Raw genomic sequence first — 17,972 nt, forward strand, 5'->3', positions numbered from 1 at the left:
CTAGAAGTGCCAGTCAATATCTTATTACTTTCACCGTTCCCCAACACCATTCAGAGACCCATCAATAGAGGAGAGACACAGAAACTAAAGTACTTCACTGTGATGAGATACAAGATGAATATTTGTCAAAGAATTGGTCTGAGAAGCAGGGAGCTGTGCAAACACAGCAATAGTAAATACAGAGTGAATATACCTGAAATTGTGATGCAGCTCCAGATTTGGTGAAGAAGAAACTCCCTGGTTCATGGTTCCGATAATATAGGGACTGAAAAGAGAAGAGCAGGAGGATTTTTTGAGGGAGAATCCATTCAAATATTCAGAGAATATTCTTTCTTCTTATCTGCACTAGGCCAATTTCAAAAGGGACTCTGGATGTATTGTAGTCTTAGATTTAAAATATTTCTGAGGTGCCCTTGTAAAAATGTTTATTCTTGTATGATTTCCCTCTCTGCACATTTGTAGTTTACTAGCATTCATCTGTAATAAAGAAATAAATGAGGCAACCCTCTTAATGTAATTCCTAACTTTGCAGTAGGTTTAGAGTTTTAATTTCAGAAGCCAGTGAATCTCATAAGTAAGACGTTGCATGCAATGATTTTATGAAGGGAAGTCCCTGTGATGGCACTTTTATAGTAGAAATAGCCAATGCTGTAGGCCAGTAAAAGTTCCAGAAAACATTATTTTTAATCTTGCTTGGGAATAAAGGACAGTCTGCAAACTTTCTACTTCTGCACTGCTAGAGGAAAACTGTGGGAAGTGCAAGTCTGCTAGGTATTTGGCTGCTTCTGCATGGTATGGTTTATCCCAAATTCCATTATTACAAAGTGCAATTCTTACTCTACCATATGCTGTCCTCATGGTACTAATGAGTTTGTGTAGTCTGTTAGGGTGCAAAGGATAAGACCCTAATTCAGTCAAGTGTTTAAGTACATTCTTAAATATTGTCATACATTTACATCTCACTGAGAAGCATAAGAGTCATGTAAATGAAGTGAAACACACTACTAAGTACTTGGCTGAAGAGGGTTACAATTATTGAAGCACACAAGGGCTTTGCAGACAGCCTATGGGAGACTTGGTTTCCACTGGGACATTTTGAAAAATAAGAAAGAGCTTCTACTGTTTTAATTGCAAGAGGTGTGCGAAAGGAGAGAGAAGAGCTACTACCTACCATTTATTATATTTACAGTTGAGGAAACCATTGAAGATGTCACTTAATGAACTGATGTGGTGGAGGTTATCAAGAATTATGACGACAGGGAGGTCAGCACCATTGTTGTCAGCACTGCATTGCTCAGCTAGGTTTGCTAGGTATTGTCGCAGATCCTTCAGCAGAATTAAAAACAAGCAAACAAACAAAAAACCCAAACCAAAACAAAAAGATTAACCTGATTAGACCACAGATGTAATTACAGTGGAAAAACCATTCAGAAACATAAAACAACTGCTAAAGAGTTTCTTCTTTGTGGATCATTCAGCTGGATCTGCACATGCAGGAAGATAGGCTGCTTAGACAGGGCAACACTGAAGCCACATGTAAGGAAAGACAAAGGCACTAAACATCGGCAAATGACTGAAGCATTCTGCATTGGTGGATATATTCCTTAGAAACCTCCTGATAAAATATCTGCAGAGGAAAATATGTTGCAATAAAATATGTTATTTCCAAGGGACAGAGATACTCACATTAATTTGTGAATATTCGTTCTTATGAAAGCCATATTTATATACCAGAAAACCCCCACCAAACTATCACACAATTTAGGTGTATTGAACTGCTCTTTCAGTCATCTTCATTTATCACTCTCACTGAAAATCTGCCTGCCCTTTTGGGGATACTATATCATGCCTCATAGTAAAACTTGTTATGTAAATTCTTTTTTTTTCTGTCAGCTGTCTGGATGCTGTTTAGTGCTGGAGTAAAAGAGCTTTCTATAATCAAAACATTTCACATTTTTGTCAACATTTTGTTGCCCTCGAGGATCTGGGCTAGTCAAGATTTACTCTATCTCTAGAGGTATCTAATTTTGTTAGGGTTGGAAATGCTCAGTATTATGGACAACATTTCTATTGCCATTTTACTTTCTGGATCAGGGATATCAGAATCTTTTTTTTGTTAATGGGAACATGAAATCCTTTTTAATTTCAAGATAGATTTTTCTTTGCCCTTTTATGATCAGGTGTCTCTAGGGGAACATTATGGGTTTCTTCCATTGAAAAGCACCATCTGTATTATTCAAACACACTTGCTATTTCACAATGCTGCTTTTTCTTTCTGTACTACAAACTCAAAAGTTCAATATAAACCTTGATAGAAACAAAGAAAAAGGGGGAAAAAAAGCCAAACCAAACCAAAAAACCAACAGCCAAACTCTAAAACAAATAGACCAAGCAGTTTACCAGAAATCCAAAAGTCTGCTCTTTTGTGGAACAATTTTCATTATAGATGCATATGGTATAACAATAAAACAAACACATCCCCTGTCAAAGTAAATGGCATCACAAATCCTCTCTATAAACACAGTGAAAAGTTGGGTTTTTTACTGGAATGGTCCTCTTGCCCCTTTGGGATCTGTGTGTTCTTCCTTCTTACATTATGTGTAGCATTCATTATGTTCTGTGAAATCAGAAAGCTCTGGGCAGATCCTTTCATTTCCTTTTCCCTGGGTACCATGCTAGGAGTATACCCAATACAGAGCAGCAAGCGAATAATATTATCTGTGGCTAGCACAGTAGTCATGCTAGAAGCCTGATAATCTGAGCTATGTAAATCACTGTGAATGTGACATGATGCATGAGGCAAGCTCAGTATGGTCAGCTTCCTGACTGATGAACACCAGAAACCATGACAGCTGTATTTATCCAGTGCTGATTAAGAGGCTGAACCCCAGACAGCAATTCAAAATCCCCATTTTGAAATCTTTGCTAACAAAGGCTGATGTTACCATCATAAAAAAAACAAGTTACACTAGTATTACTATATATCCAACTTTCTGATGAAGGAATTACAGACACTCCAAAAATTTAATTTATATAGGAATTTGACTCTGCCTCTATCCTTCAGGTGGGTTTCCTCATGAGAGGGAAAACTTCCTTCACAGTGCTTCCATGATTTGTTCAGGACAGAAAGATTTGGTCCCTGTAAATGACTGGGATTGAAGACTGAAATCTTGTAGGAAAAAATGTTAATTGAGCAGCAAAACGCTGCATCAATTAATAGAATCTGCTCTGCATCATCACTACAAATTGGGCAATAGATTATCTTTTTGACTGTAACTTACCTTGCTTGACTTGTGATCTACGTTAAAAGTTGCGATTGCATCCTCAGTTTTTTTTCTGCCAGATTTAGTTATAATATATTCAGCCAGCCTGTTAGCTAAATAGGTCTTTCCTGTGCCACTGGGTCCTGACAGAATAATTCTGCGATGCTCCATCAGTAAATTAAAGTACCGTTGGGTAATTGGCTTAGGAATTAATGTGTCAAACACAAAACTGTCCAAACTGTTTTCTTCCACTCCTGAAAACAAAATAAAAGAAAAATGGCCTGTCTTCATTCTTGCTGAGGCAGGCATAGGTTTGGCCCAGCACCTGATAGCATCAGTGCTATGCTCAAAGCAAGGTAATATACATTCCTATCAAGGACTGTGGAAATGTTGATATCCTTCCAAAGAATGAAATATTAAATAGTAGTAGTGAGATGAGATGAGTAGGACAGATGAAATCAAAGTAAATGTGAATAGAACCCTCAGTGAGGCAAAGATATGTGTTTCAGACACTACAGGCAACTATGACAAAAAAAAAGGTCAAAGTGACAGCCACAAGGGTTACCAGTTGTCACATCAATGTATGTAAAGTTCTTCTGAAGGCCTCCCTCTCCCCTTCAATAGCAAACCCCTAGAGCTTTTAAAATGTATAGAATTTTTTCCCACGGAACTGGATAAGGCATAAATATTTCTCGTAATAATCTCTGTTTTGGGGTTGGCTTTTCTTACTACTATTTGTTGTGAATTAGCAGTCAGACAGGGAAAGACAGAGATATTCTTATATTTCCCTCAAAAGGCTGCACTGCTTTAGGTATTATACAATGTCGTACAGAGAGTGTATGTGATAAATGTGTCCTGGAACTGGAGACAAAATGTAAGAAGAAAGGTCAAGTGTAAGAAGAATAAATATGAAAGGATGGAGAACTGCAGTGAAGAACGCTGTCTGCAAAAATATTCTTGAAGTTTTACCTTTCAGGTTCACAGTGATGATGTTATTATCTCCAACCAGATATCCACAAGGCAGCAGTTCAGGCACTTCTAGGCTATGGGCTCTAATTACATCCCCTATACAATAGCTAGCAATGCAGTCAGAGCTTAAACCCAGGCTAGTAGTTGGATCCACTCGGAAAATATATTCCTGAAATTATATGGAAACATAAGACATAGAAATGTTTACTGAATGAAAGCAGTTTGGAAAATATTTTGATACTGGGGAAGTCAGCTGACAAGAAGACTCTGGCAGTCATATTCAATAGAGAACTGCCTATAGTCATGAAAAAAAAGAACATCGACATTAAGAATAAAGTTTAATAGTGGTGTTAGCTATATGTAAAGAAAACGGATGCAAAACAAAAACTTGGATAGACAACCCAAAGAATATAGAAATGTTCTAAAGTGAAAAATTAAACTGCAATAATACTTGAGCTAATTTTTCAGTGTCTTACCTTAAAGAGACGTCTGATTACACCATCTAAAACATCCCATTTTGTTTTTCCACTGACTCCAATTGATCCTATCAGATACGCATGTGGTTTCTGATCCTGCAAAGAGAGATTTTTGGAAACTGGACTAAACTGGTGCTGATTAGCTTTCTATAAAGTTTCATAATTTTCCACATGAAGGAAAAGAATATTATTTAGAATGTGATGTTACAACATTGCCAATGATCTCTATGCCAGAAATAAGCATAGATGGTATTTATAAAGAATGAAATACAGTATCTTATTTTGCTCTGACTGCATTTGTCTTTTTAAAGAGATGAATATAAATAAAAGTTGCACTGTATTTATAAGTTTTTGTAACACTGAATATGGAAACATGACAATGCAATTCCAAATTGATTATCTCAGCAGCATATTCATAGTTGCACCCTAAGTTGTTCAAGGCATAGATCTAATATATAATAACTTTCAAATGGGGATTGCAAGTCCCAGAACATCCTACTGCTAATTAAACTGAGAATTGGTAGTGTCTAAGCCATATGACATTAGTCTGCGGGGAGTGCCTAACTGTACTGAGCATGGATGACAGAGAACAGCGCTGCTATCTTTTGGATATTTCCCTTCAGTTCCTGGCTTAAAATACTGAAAAAACTTGAGCTATGGGTAATGCGCTTACCTTGGCTCGACTATAGCCCTTGTTTATAGTGACCAAAATTTTCACACTATGACCTTCTTTGTGGAGTGCTCCATCAGTGACATCATCCAACAAAATATCTACATTAAAAGAAGGGAAGTGATCAATCTAACAAACCATATCAGTTATGTTCACATCATCAGTTCAATATTTGTTCAAAGGAATTTTTGGTTAAAAAGAAGGGCTGCCATCACATCAACTTGCAATTGTTCTAATCTATACTTATTTCTAAGTCACCATTTCTGTTGAAGATGGAGAAAAGTCACAATTTGTCAATTTTTGAAGCAATACTAGGAATCCATAAATAAATAAATTCTTGCACTATAGTCTTGTCTTTGCTTTCCTTCTTAAAACTTGTTCAAAATTGCCACATGTCCACAAAACAATGTTGTTTTAAAACTAAATTAAGTTTATGTGTTTGGGCACTCGTTGTGCCCTTTGAAATGTAACGAGAGAAAAAAAGAAATCCTTGCATCGATATGTTTGCTGTTAAGTAAAATAGCATTTAATTTCTCTTTCCACATAATTACTTTACTTTCTGTACATACGGCAAGGATAGAGTCTTTTGTACCCTCACAATACAGGTTTACAAACAATATACATTAGAAAACCACTTTGGACTCCTCCAGAATATGGGACTTTGTATTCAGCCGTTCCTCTAAGGAAAGGCTTCATTTGTCTTGGAGGTAAAGAGTAACTCTCATCGGCCCTGTGTCTCTGTTTCTACCTCTTCATTAACTCCTAAAATGAAAAAAACAAAACTACGGATTTTTTACTAAAGGCTAAGCCTGCAGTTTATTGCAAGTGATAAAACTGCTGTCTTCCTCTAGAAGTTCTCTGAGAGATATTACTGTTAGACATTTAAGATAGCTCTCAAATTAGGAGAGATTATGGATTTGCATTTTCTTCAAAGGCCAGCACAGTAATTCGCTACCCTAAATCCTGTTCGTTCTTATTGTGGTGATTGAAGAAAAGCATTGACTTCATGACACAGTCTGCACAAGGTCAGATTTCATCCAAATTAAATGAGGGGCCAGTAAGATTCAGTCGCTTGTTCAAAGGAACACCAAAGTAGGCTTATGGATATGATTTTAATGAATATATTATAAGTCTTACACCCAGATCTAGAAAGCAGCTTCTGCTGTTGGGATTTCATTGGCTTTTTTTTTTTAAATTGGTCAGATAAAGAAACGCCTGGGTTTTTTTGTTTAGTTCTTTGTTTGTTTTGGTTTTCTGTTGAATTTAACAGATCCCCCTGTGAAATTTTTCAGTCTCCAAATGACCCTTGTGTAGCCCTTTAAACACATTCTTCTCTAAGCCTTTAGGAATGAGGAATCACTCCATGGCTAGAGAAAAATTCCACATTGTAAGAGCTCTCTCTTTCACTGACACAAGTGACTGAGAAGTTGCCCAGGGGGCTCTAATTTCCTGGTGTTGCTAATTGTTTCAATTAACCCCTGCCAGGTCTCCTTCTTAGGCAGACTGTGGTAACTCCAGTTCACTTCTTGTCTGAGCTCTGGCACACTGGACCAGTCTTGTACTGGTCCTTGTTTGCTGCTCTTGCTCCAGTGACTGATTGAAATAGGGGTGTTTGAAACCACCAAGCCCTTTCCCAGCTAGCCACTCACACCTATTTGGAGGTGTAAGGGACCTTTAAGAAATGTTTGTTTTGATGTTGCCTGGCCTTGATGGTTTATGGTGTGGCAAAGGCTTGGTTGATTGCCTCAAAGCTTGCTGAGCCACAGGATGCCTTCGGAAACCCTCTAGCTGCCGAGATAACAAGGCACTACTGTCCACCACTGAAACCCTCCGACCTGACCCCTGGGGAACACTAGTGACCGGCCACCAACTGGATGCAGCACCATTCACCACGACTCCCTGGGCCCGACCATCCAGCCAGTTCTTAACCCAGCAGAGAGTGCCCCTGTCCCAGCCGTGGGCTGCCAGCTTTTCCAGGGATAACAATGGATAGCTGGTTATTTCCAGATGACCATGGTCATTTGGCGGTACTGGTATCCCAGAATGTGCAATGGCATTTTTCTAATATGAAGAGCCAAACCCACAATTTTATCAGTTTAGTCCCCAGCATGATTAACCTCTCCATATCACAGGGACTTTTGCTCAATAGTACTCCAGCTGCTGCAGAAATCCCACAAGACTTGGTAGGAAGCTGTCACCCTTCCAAGTTCTCTGGCACAGCAACAAAATGATAATCACAATGATCAAAAATTCTGGATTCATAATCAAATGAAATCCTCCACTCCTCATTAGGCACCCTTATTTCTTCAATTTCTTATAACTAAAATTAATTGCTTTGCATGCTAGAAAAACATTTAGAACCAATAACACAGAAAATTATATAAAGCTTATGGAGTCATGGAATCTTTTATGTTGGAAAAGACCCTTTAGTCCAACCACTTCACCCAGTCATCCTGTTCTTCTTCCTGTTCCTTCTCCTGCTCCTTTTCTCCTTTTCCTCTTCCCCCTCCTCTTTTTTATTTCCAGCTTTTATATTTTTCTATTCTTGTGCTAAACACTTCCTCCTGATTTTATTAATCTTCATTCTTTATCTTATCTTTCACTTTCCTGTGTTCTTCCTCCATTCCTCTTTACCCATCATATTCTCATCCAGTAGTTCCTCCTTTTCTTCAAATTCCTCCTACTGCTCTTCCTCCTACATGTTTATTCCTGCATCTGGACAGAGTTAGTGCCAAGTGACATAGTGACATAGTGCTAATGGCTGCTCCACGTGAAAGATATTCTACAATCACCATATGGAAAAAAAATCTGTTCTAGGCTGGTGGGGTTTTTTCGGTGTTTTTTTTTAATTTATTTTGTTATTGTTGTTTGGGTGGAGGTTTTTTGTTTGGTTTTTTTTTTTTAAATTTATTTTGTTATTGTTGTTTGGATGGAGGTTTTTTGTTTGGTTATTTTTTTTTTTGTTTTTAAATTTGTGTGGATGTGTGAGCAGGAGTCACACTTAAATTTTTTCTCCCTGTTTTTGCAACACTTCATTGTATGTTGAGGTCCAGTTCAGGCTCGTCCAGGCTAAAAGTTAAACCTTGCAAAAAGCTGGAATGCAGATTAAAAATATACTGATTTTCATACAAAATCTGATATTAACCAGAAAAAATGTTCATCTATCCATGTAATCAGTGACTGGCAAGATAATAAAAGTAACTGCCAATCCAAATTATAATCAGTCACTTTGGCACATTTCCAGCTGTAGTCTTGCCTAGACTCTTTCGACAATTATTAGACACATTTTTATTACTTCCAGAGACTGTGTTATACTTTCTGTGGCATCCATGCTAATGAATGCTGCTTTGCTCCTGCTCTACTCCTGGTTCTAATGTCAGACACCACTTCTGTTTTTCGGCTAGGTTATCAAAACAACTATAGAAGGCTTATAATCATAAACTCTGTGACATGGAAAATAGTCAAATGTTAATGCTTAGGATGTGGACCAAAGTTCTGCTTGCTTTCTTTCATTCACTGAAGACAATGGGAGTGCCTAATAAGTCAGGTGTAGTTTGGCTCCTGTGATAAATGGTGATTTGGTCCAACATAGGCTAACTAGCTATACCTCATTGAAAAATGGTCTCATCTAACTGAGAACAGCCTGTTACTACTATTCAGAGGCTTCTAAAAGCTACATTTTTCGTACATGATCATGAAAATTCTTCCTGATTTCCATTAGTGAATGTATATTCAATGTTAATATGAGTGATATGAGACATTCTAATTTTCACAGGATCATAGAATCACAGAATCAATTAGGTTGGAAAAGACCTCTGAGATCAGAGTCCAACATATGACCTAACACCACCATGTCAACTAGACCACGGCACTACGTGCTATGTCCAGTCTCTCCCTAAACACTTCCAGGGATGGTGAATCCACCTCCTCCCTGGGTAGTCCATTCCAATGTCTAATCACCCTTTCTGTTGAAGAAATTCCTCCTGATGTCCAACTTAAGCCTTCCCTGGTACATCTTAAGACTATGTCCTCTTGTCCTGTCACTAGTTCATAGAATCATAGCTGCCCAGGAGAAAAGGCTGAAACCCACTAGGCTACAGCCTCCTTTCAGGTAGTTGTAGAGAGTAGAGTGATAAGGTCACCCCTGAGCCTCCTCCTCTCCAGGTTAAACAACCCCAGCTTATTTAGCCTCTCCTCATAGGACTTGCACTCCAGACCCTTCCAGACTCGTTTCATTGCCCTTCTCTAGACAAGAGATGCTCTGGATTAGCTTGCCTTTTCAGGCATGCTTCTCCTATGTGGCCCATTTAGAGGGTGAAAATAAGAAATTCTTACTAACTGCTGAGGCATGGATGTGACCAAAATATGTTTACCTGATGTAACGGATTCTGTGATATTTAAATTGTTCAGAGATAGTCCTAGAGACTGTCGTGATGAAGAAGATGATGTACTGCTTGATGACTCTGATGATGGTCGGGCAGGCTTCCCAGTATTTCCCGTCTCTGCCTTTAAACGATCATTTTCAGCTTTCAGTATCTCAATTTCATTCTATTTACAAAAGAAATCAACACAAAAACACAGTAGGTTAATCTTTTGGAAAACCACTGGGAGTGGATATTCCGGTGCTTGCTGTTCCCCTGAAGAAGCTAACTGGTTTACCACTTTCACAGCAGTATGTAGCACTATATATCAGAGGTATAACACAGCTGGTGAAAACTGGATTGCCTTCACTTCTTAAATGAAGGGAAAACCCCCAATGACCTTGCTTTAGTTTTTGCCTCAAGACAGTTCCTAAACCACATAAGCTTCAAGCTTCTGTGTTTATTGTGTAGTTGACCATATTGTAAGTGCAGTGAGAAGTTTCTGGTTTTTAAGCTACTTTCTATGGTCAAATACCTTAGGTAACGGTCAGTTAAGAAAGTTACTGGATATGTCAATGTTTCTAAAGTCACAGAAAATTACTATTGCCATTGAATGTAAAATTTAAGCAGCAGCTTCACAGACAAATTAAATTAAAAATGAACAATTAGAAATTGAATAGTTTAACAGTTTCATAACCCTTCTTGCTATCAGTCAAACATGGCATTGTTCACATAATGGTGAGCAAACTCTCTGATGAAAACATACAGTGACAGATGAATCGGAACAACTAGGAATTTTTTTTTAGCTAAATCCCCTGTGGTGCCAAGTGATTATTGAATGTACAATAATAAAATGAAAACTTAGCCTGAGAACAGCCTGGTACCAGCTAAATCTAGCTTTCAGTTGCTTCATGAAGCACAGTACAAAGCAACTGCTTATTCTTGCAGACGGTTTTGCACATCAAATTTAATTCCACATTCACTAACACCCTGCTAAAAGTCCTATTTTTTTAATGAAGTCTATACAGCTACATTACACAAGTGAAAACACAAGGGGTAGCATCACAAAACCCCATGAGACAGCTACAAAAAAGATTAGATCAGATCACAGAGGCAAAGGTGAGAAGACAGTGGAAGAGAAGGGACAAACCATCAAAATAGTGACAGAAGGAAATAGATGAGTGCACCAGTTTAGCCTGGAGTTCAAATCAGGAGCTATGGTGAAATGAGTCATGCAGTCTCCAGCCACTCTGCAATTTAACTTGATTAATTACACAGCTCTTAGCAGACTTCCATTCATCTGAACTTTAGGTTTATAAGGTGCTTTGAATATACAAGTATTTGTATATCACTCCCACCTGTCCTATTTTCCCCCCTTACCAATCTTTGACAATTCTTAAAAATATCCCAGAGTTTGGCAACTGCAAGGTGGCTGCCTGTTCTTTTGGGAGAACATCAGAAGTGGTGATTACTAGCAACAGCATCTCAGCAAATTGCCTCTGCCCAGATTTGATTAAATTCAGACTTTGGAGGCTTGTGACTAGAGCAGACTCCTCTCTCTAGGGAGTTCACCTGGTTTAGGCACTTGTTTCCCAGTATAAGACTGCAATCAGATGATAAGTCTCCACATTCTTGACCATTGCAATTAACTGTGTTCTATTCCTTACAGTTCCTAAAACTTTTTAGTAGCTTGAGATCAAATGTTTTCCTTATGTCTGGACAATTGAAACCATATTTATGGAACACTTCTTGATTATTCTTCCCCCCAACTGAAGTTCAGCCAAATATCCCACAGCAATGTTGGCACATAGTGGTGTGAGTACCTATGAGGATGGCAGGTACCACAGATGTTTAAAGGTATGGCTGAGACTGTTATAGGCATGGTATGAACAAAGAGGTCTAGAAAAAACATCAAGCATATCAAATCTGCAGCTATGAAATCCGTTGTTATACAAAAGTGCCTGAAGTGCCTGACCTAAGCACCCAGCACAGAGCAATTCAGCTGACAAGCCACTGAGCTGGATTCAGCTTTGCAAACGCGGGTTTCCAGTGACAGTGCAAACATGATCTTCCATGGGTAGAATACTAAACCTACATGTCCTGGGCAGAGGCAAATACTTGAGTCTGGTTCAAACAGCAACAGATGCCTATGCTCAAACAATTCAATTTCACCCTCTGTAACTATCTTAGGATGATTTTAGGACACCACGCTATTATAGGACACCACACTATTATAGGACTAAAACTCAAATGACTACAACAGAATTTTATCACCTAGGTCATATCTAGACTTCTAAATGTAGCTGTCCTAATCTCAACTTAAGCCCCTAACCCATGGCCTTGATTCTGTTCCCCAAATATAGACTTATAATGCCTTCAGGGACAACCTAGGTATCTCACCTGACATTTCAGAAGGGTCCAGTTCTACTGAAGGACCTATGTCATACTGTGTTGATGTTGCAGACACTTTTGAGCACCCAGCATCATACTAGACACTTGTATACAGGCAAGAGAGTCAAGTCCCATAAAGCTCTGTGCTCCACTGAAGAACACTGACACCCTTTTAGCACCCTTTCAGCCTCATGAAAGAGAAAGTCTTATGATGATAAATGTGTTCAGGAAGAATTTGGATCAGTGTCACAAAATAACGTAGCAAAATTTTAGGACGCTGAATAGTGTAATTCAATTTTACATTCTTTGTTTCAGCAAGCCATGATTGGCTTCGGAATCAGGAATGATGGGAGAGTATGCACATACAACCCTCCATGGCCCAAGGATTTAAAGCTCTGTGGAAATCACTTTTTGATCTGCTTATCTGTCATGTTGCTTTCCGCAGTCAGAGCGTTTAGATAATGAATATCCTTTGGGCAGGGATTATGTCTTCCCCCATATCTCTTAAACACATTTTAGCTAATAATATAAAAGCTAATAAAATCTTCATTATAAGGTGAACACTTATCATACTCATCCTTCAGATGTATGGTCAATTAAGCAATTTACTTGATATCGACAGTTTTTCGGAAGGGAAATACACCAGGCAGACCTTTGGTGTGCACCTCTGTCATGACTTGAGTTACTGCACTGACCTGCATGCGGTTCATGGCTTCCCGAATCTGATCCAGATGGTGTGCAGAGCTGAGGGCTTCAAGACGAATGTCCGTTAATTTTAGCTCCTTCTCCCTCAGCTCACTTTTTAGCTGAAGAATAATTTCAGCCTCTGCCTCTGTGCACTCACAGATCCTAAAGAGGAGCAGGAAACAAGCAGGAGATTAAAGGAAGGTTGTCCCCCCAAAGCAGCATCATTACTAAATATCAAAGTACAGAAAAATGCTTGCTGCTGGTGAAACCTACGAGTGGAGAAAGAAATTTATCAAAGAAACATGAAAAGGCTCAAACTGCAAATTAAGAAAGGGGAAAAAAAGCCCTCTCCAGATGAAATTATCACTTGCTTTATAACTCTCTAGTTTAGTTCACTATGGTGAAAAACAAATTCTTAACTACTTTTCAGGTACTTTTTTTGAGTGTGTATCACCCATTGGTTTTAATTTGACTTTATATTTGCAAAATTTCTTTGGTGCAAGGTTTATGATTCCCCTACAAAGCAACAGTCAGAACTGAAGTATGCTGATTAAACTGCACTGCTGGTATTTATTATTTGCTAGCATCAATACTTTTCTCTGTTTGGAACAGTACACAAAAGGACAGTTCTTGACTTCATGGTTTAGAAGATTTTGATCTGTAATGTTTTTGATTTGTGATGGCTGACATTTTTCCTATAATCTGCCATATTGTAATGTATGGTATCTGAAATCAAGTGGGTTGGTTTTGTGTTTTTTCCTTAAAGACTGGATTAAAAGTAATTACCATGTGGTTATTTTTCACAAACATTAATTTCAAGGAAAAAAACCATTATACTGTGAGTAAAGATCAAAACCTAACTGGCTCAGGGACCCACAACTGTCCAGTTTTCATGTCAGACTGCATCAATCTTTCTGTATCATCATCAGAACCATCAATAGAAAACAGAACACTGAATTTTGACTACATTGTTACACTAAGGATTATTTCCAGTGAATTGATGAAATGTTATTTGTTCTTTATTACTGTCACTATAAATAGTTAATTTTTGCAGAACAATTTCAATATGAAAAATATTTTATAAAAGTAAGTATTATTATGGTGATTATTACCACTAATATACAAAACAATAAACAAAGGTCAACATTTAATTGCCAGAATGCATGCAAACGCATTTTGGGAAAGAAGATGCAGCACTCTTCAGGTCAGCAGTTGGGTATACAACTCCATGCCCCACACTCAATTTTACCGGGATCTATGCTTGTAGACCACGTGACTGTTTTGCCTTTTCTTTGATGCCCAGACTAGAGGTGACCTGCACACACATGTATTAGACAGATGCAGTTGGAAGAAAGTAAAGGCAATGGTTTAGAACATGAGACTCCAATCAAGAAAACATATAAAGAAATTGTAAGCAAAGGGAAGATGAAGTAGTTCATGGTAAATAAAAAATATGTCAAATTGAAGAAGAAAAATCATGAATATCATTCACAACATACACAAATATTTTAAATGTCAGTGAAAATTAATAAGGGCATATCCTAAGATTTTTTTCATATATTATGATACAGTTGCTTTGATGTGCCCATTACCTACGCAAACCAAATAAGAAATGAAATTTTATTTACATATGTTATCTTACACAACAACTTGGAGAACTGGGAAGTCATGTATCTATTTGTTGGCTAGTTTCTTCTTGGCTTTTTTTGAAGTACATGTTTTGAAGGTATGGACAAAAAGACCTTGATGAGCTTTAAGGAATACAAAAATGAAGCAAAGCGCAGGGCTATGGTTCTGTAAGAAACAGGAAAAAGCTGTCTCAACTCCGTTAAGGTAAACAGAATGGAAGCAGAAACTATGAATTGAATTTTCTTTTGCAGATTCCAGAGCTCTCAAACACAGAAGAAGATGAGACTTCATCAGAAGAAAGTAAAAAGATGTGAGCATTCCTGAGCAGTCACAGAAAGAAACTCAGAAGTCTGATCAGACTTCAGATGAAGGTTCCAAGGAATTAGAAAGACTTACTTTTTCCTTTTTGTTGCAATGTTGGAATTTTGCAATCAAGACATTGCTTTAGGTAGAAGGAGTGTCATGATCTCTGAACAGACAATTCATCAAAAGTCTTGAAGGAGTCAGGAATTTAAATTGTGCAATGGAAAACTGAGCCTTCCAAAGCAAGTGACATTATCGGTATAATGGACAAAGAAATTAATCTAAACAAATTGTATGTAATCTCTCTGTGATCCTGTGTAGAAAGGGCACAATAATAAAAAAATGTAATGATATGATCAGAAAGAATATTGTTAAAAAATGTTGTGGAGGAAGAACCAGAAGGCTGTGAACTGGACAGAATTTAGCATGTTGAAGCTCAGAGACAAGACAACCATGGGAAGCTTGGGATGAAAGAGTAGATGTGTGGTTTTTCCCTTGATAAATTCTGGGAACACTACTACATCCAGAGACAGAGAAAAGAGCAGGTTTGGCAGAAAGGAGACAGGATAAGGTTATGAGAGCAGATCTGTGAATCATGAGTAATTAATTTTGCAGAATAAAATTGTTTTGTTTAAGTTCAGGCATTTTCTAGTAAGGCTTTTACTTTTCACTCTTAAGGTGATTTTTAAATTGGTAATAAGTCAAACAGAAGTGTCCTAAACATTTAGAAATCCTCCTCCCAAAATGCACATGTGCCCGAAACTGTAAAAATATGAGCTCCCTATAAAATAATCCAACAAAACTACAGAGACCTAGATGAATTATTTCTTTCAACTCTGTACACAATCTGAGGAAAGAAAAACCTCTATTCTGAAGGGGTTTGTTGTGAGGGAATATTTGGTGCTGAAATCCTAAGCCCAGTATAAAAAAATCATTAGAGTCTATAAAAACTTAATCATAAAAGGCACCTAACCTAACACAGACTAATTCTATTATAAAGCTCAGTAATCAGTCACAAGACTAGAATTCCCTGAGTGCCTTAAGGAAGAGTAGTTGTGACCTCATTATTCTTTGTCAGGTCAAGCAAAGTAAGACTGGCATCAGTAGTATGAATTTTTTGGTTCAAAGAGGTTGATTTCCCCAAATTAGAAAGAGTTATGAGTTTAGCTGAACAAAAAAAAATAGCAGAAATATATAAATAAGAACTGAGAACTCTGTAAGAAGAATATATTAGATATTCAAAAAATAATGAAGAAATGGGACAGCTGTTGACTGATGACTTGTTCTCTGTCCTGAAACCTTAAGGGTGGTGATTTGAATAAAATATAAGAGTAAAATCCCACAAAAAAAGTCCAGGCTGATAAGAGAGGGAAAATAGATTCAAAAGTATATAAATTAGTATCTACAAAGTAGATCAAGTAATAATGAAAGGGATGAGTATATTGCAAAAATTCATAGCTACCTGAAAAAAAAAAAAGACATTTTTCATATGCAATGAAAAAAAGGAAAGTGTAGTATTCAGCCTTTACTAAGTCAATATGATAAAGTTGCTAATGGTGCAGGGAAAGCACAACATAAGCTTTTGGATATGCATCTGGAGTTTGTACAGCCAAGTAATTTTGGGTAAAGACTGAAAGGAGGAGAGACTAGCCCAACAAAGAGCTGCTGGAGAAGTAGTGTGTAAATGGAGTGAAGCTCACAAGAAGCCTGGCAAATGGATGGAGGTAAAGATTAAAAGATTACAGCTGTTAGCAGTGGTTTCTGAACTGCAAATGGCCATGCTGGAGGAGGTCTGTTTCATAGACCATCTCCTTTGGGAAGAAAGATTTGCCAAGAGAGACACTTACGCAGAGGCTGACTGTGATGGTTTCATTGATGTTGTGCCACATTCTCCTGAGCTGTGGGGCAATTTAGGTGAGGAAGGAAGTGAGGAGTCTGTCAGCTCTTCTATGTCCGAATGTGAGGAAGGAGGTTTGGAGGACTTTTTCTTTCCAAAGGCCTGTTTGAAAGAGCTTCTTAGCTGGAAAACAAACACAGAGAAAGATTATTTTCCTTGTCACAGGACTTTGTGTGCAGCTCATGTTTTGAAGAGTTAGTTTGCAGATGCCATCCTAGCCACTGCCTGAGGTCAGTATACAGAAGCAAGGTATTAATATATGCAACACAGTATCTCTAAAAATATGATACAGTGCTTTGTTTTCACTTCATTAATCCAGCGCAGTGCAAAAGTAATGCCATGGAAAAAGTGCAAGACCGAGTGGTACGGCCATGGGAGAGGAGTGTTCATTTAAAGCCATTCAACCTCAGTGGAATCCCATTCCCATGGCATTCCCTTCAAGAGATGGCTTTAAATAACCACTTTGCATCTAGGTACAGACAGAACTTGCTGTTACTAAATGCTGAAATCCAAAGAGAATTGCAATTTACTGTGTTTGCCAATTTACTTTCCCCATTAAAAGTTTGAATAGTCAAACTATGCAAATGCTATCATTTGGAACACAAGCAAGACATTTAAACTGGGACATGATGTTTGCTTTGTTTTTTTGCTGAGAAAAATGTTAGCTGAAAGGTATATGCTGTTTGTTGCAGTTTCCTTTAGAGTGGTAAGATCTCTGAATGTACAAGCATTGCCTTTTCCCTCTAGAAGCTTTTATCCAGTATCGAAAAGGGACAGAATAGCCAAAGAGCCATTTATTTCAGGAGCCAAGATGACAACAGTTTAGTCTGCAGTAAATTTTAACTCGCCCTTTTGTTGATACCTTTGTCTAAATACAGAAGTTGTTCATCTTAGAAAAATATGGGTTTTGTTTTTATTTTCAGAAAGCTGTTCTGATCAAAATTGTATCCAGTTCAATAACCAACTGGTTCCTCTATAAAAATGAAGATACTCAAACATGTTATTCTTGTGGTATACTTGGAGAGTGGGGAGTGTGACCACTGATCAGAGAAACATTGTGTGAGTCCTTTCCAGCTCATGATACCTAATGAGAAAGAAATGGATTTTGGCTACACTCCCCTTTCTATAGCCTAGATTTTGAGATTTAAATAAATAGAAACAAATTGAGAAGACATACAAGGATAATCTGGTTTTAGAAGGTATAAAAGCCTACTGCCAAAATAAATAGCAATCATGCCAAGATAGGGTTTTTTATAGACGCATGCCAACTTTTCCATGGTTTATATTCACCTCACTTCCTCTAGAGTTCACCTTGCAGAAACATGA

General features: G+C 37.8%; 1 protein-coding gene across 1 annotated transcript in view; it reads right to left on the bottom strand.

Annotated features, from left to right (window-relative positions):
- The window catches only part of NAV3 (neuron navigator 3), a gene marked incomplete at its 5' end in the record, with an annotated part of 183,941 nt that overhangs the window by 7,633 nt on the left and 158,336 nt on the right, over nt 1–17,972 (bottom strand). The window contains 10 exons of the mRNA XM_009078194.1: nt 194–265; nt 1,172–1,326; nt 3,282–3,517; nt 4,233–4,401; nt 4,709–4,804; nt 5,382–5,479; nt 9,752–9,926; nt 12,826–12,979; nt 16,597–16,769; nt 17,937–17,957. Of these exons, the coding sequence (XP_009076442.1) occupies nt 194–265; nt 1,172–1,326; nt 3,282–3,517; nt 4,233–4,401; nt 4,709–4,804; nt 5,382–5,479; nt 9,752–9,926; nt 12,826–12,979; nt 16,597–16,769; nt 17,937–17,957 (1,349 nt within the window). The remainder of the gene's footprint in view (nt 1–193; nt 266–1,171; nt 1,327–3,281; nt 3,518–4,232; nt 4,402–4,708; nt 4,805–5,381; nt 5,480–9,751; nt 9,927–12,825; nt 12,980–16,596; nt 16,770–17,936; nt 17,958–17,972) is intronic.

Source organism: Acanthisitta chloris, unplaced genomic scaffold (genome assembly GCF_000695815.1).
Source record: "Acanthisitta chloris isolate BGI_N310 unplaced genomic scaffold, ASM69581v1 scaffold8450, whole genome shotgun sequence".
NCBI lineage: Eukaryota > Metazoa > Chordata > Aves > Passeriformes > Acanthisittidae > Acanthisitta > Acanthisitta chloris.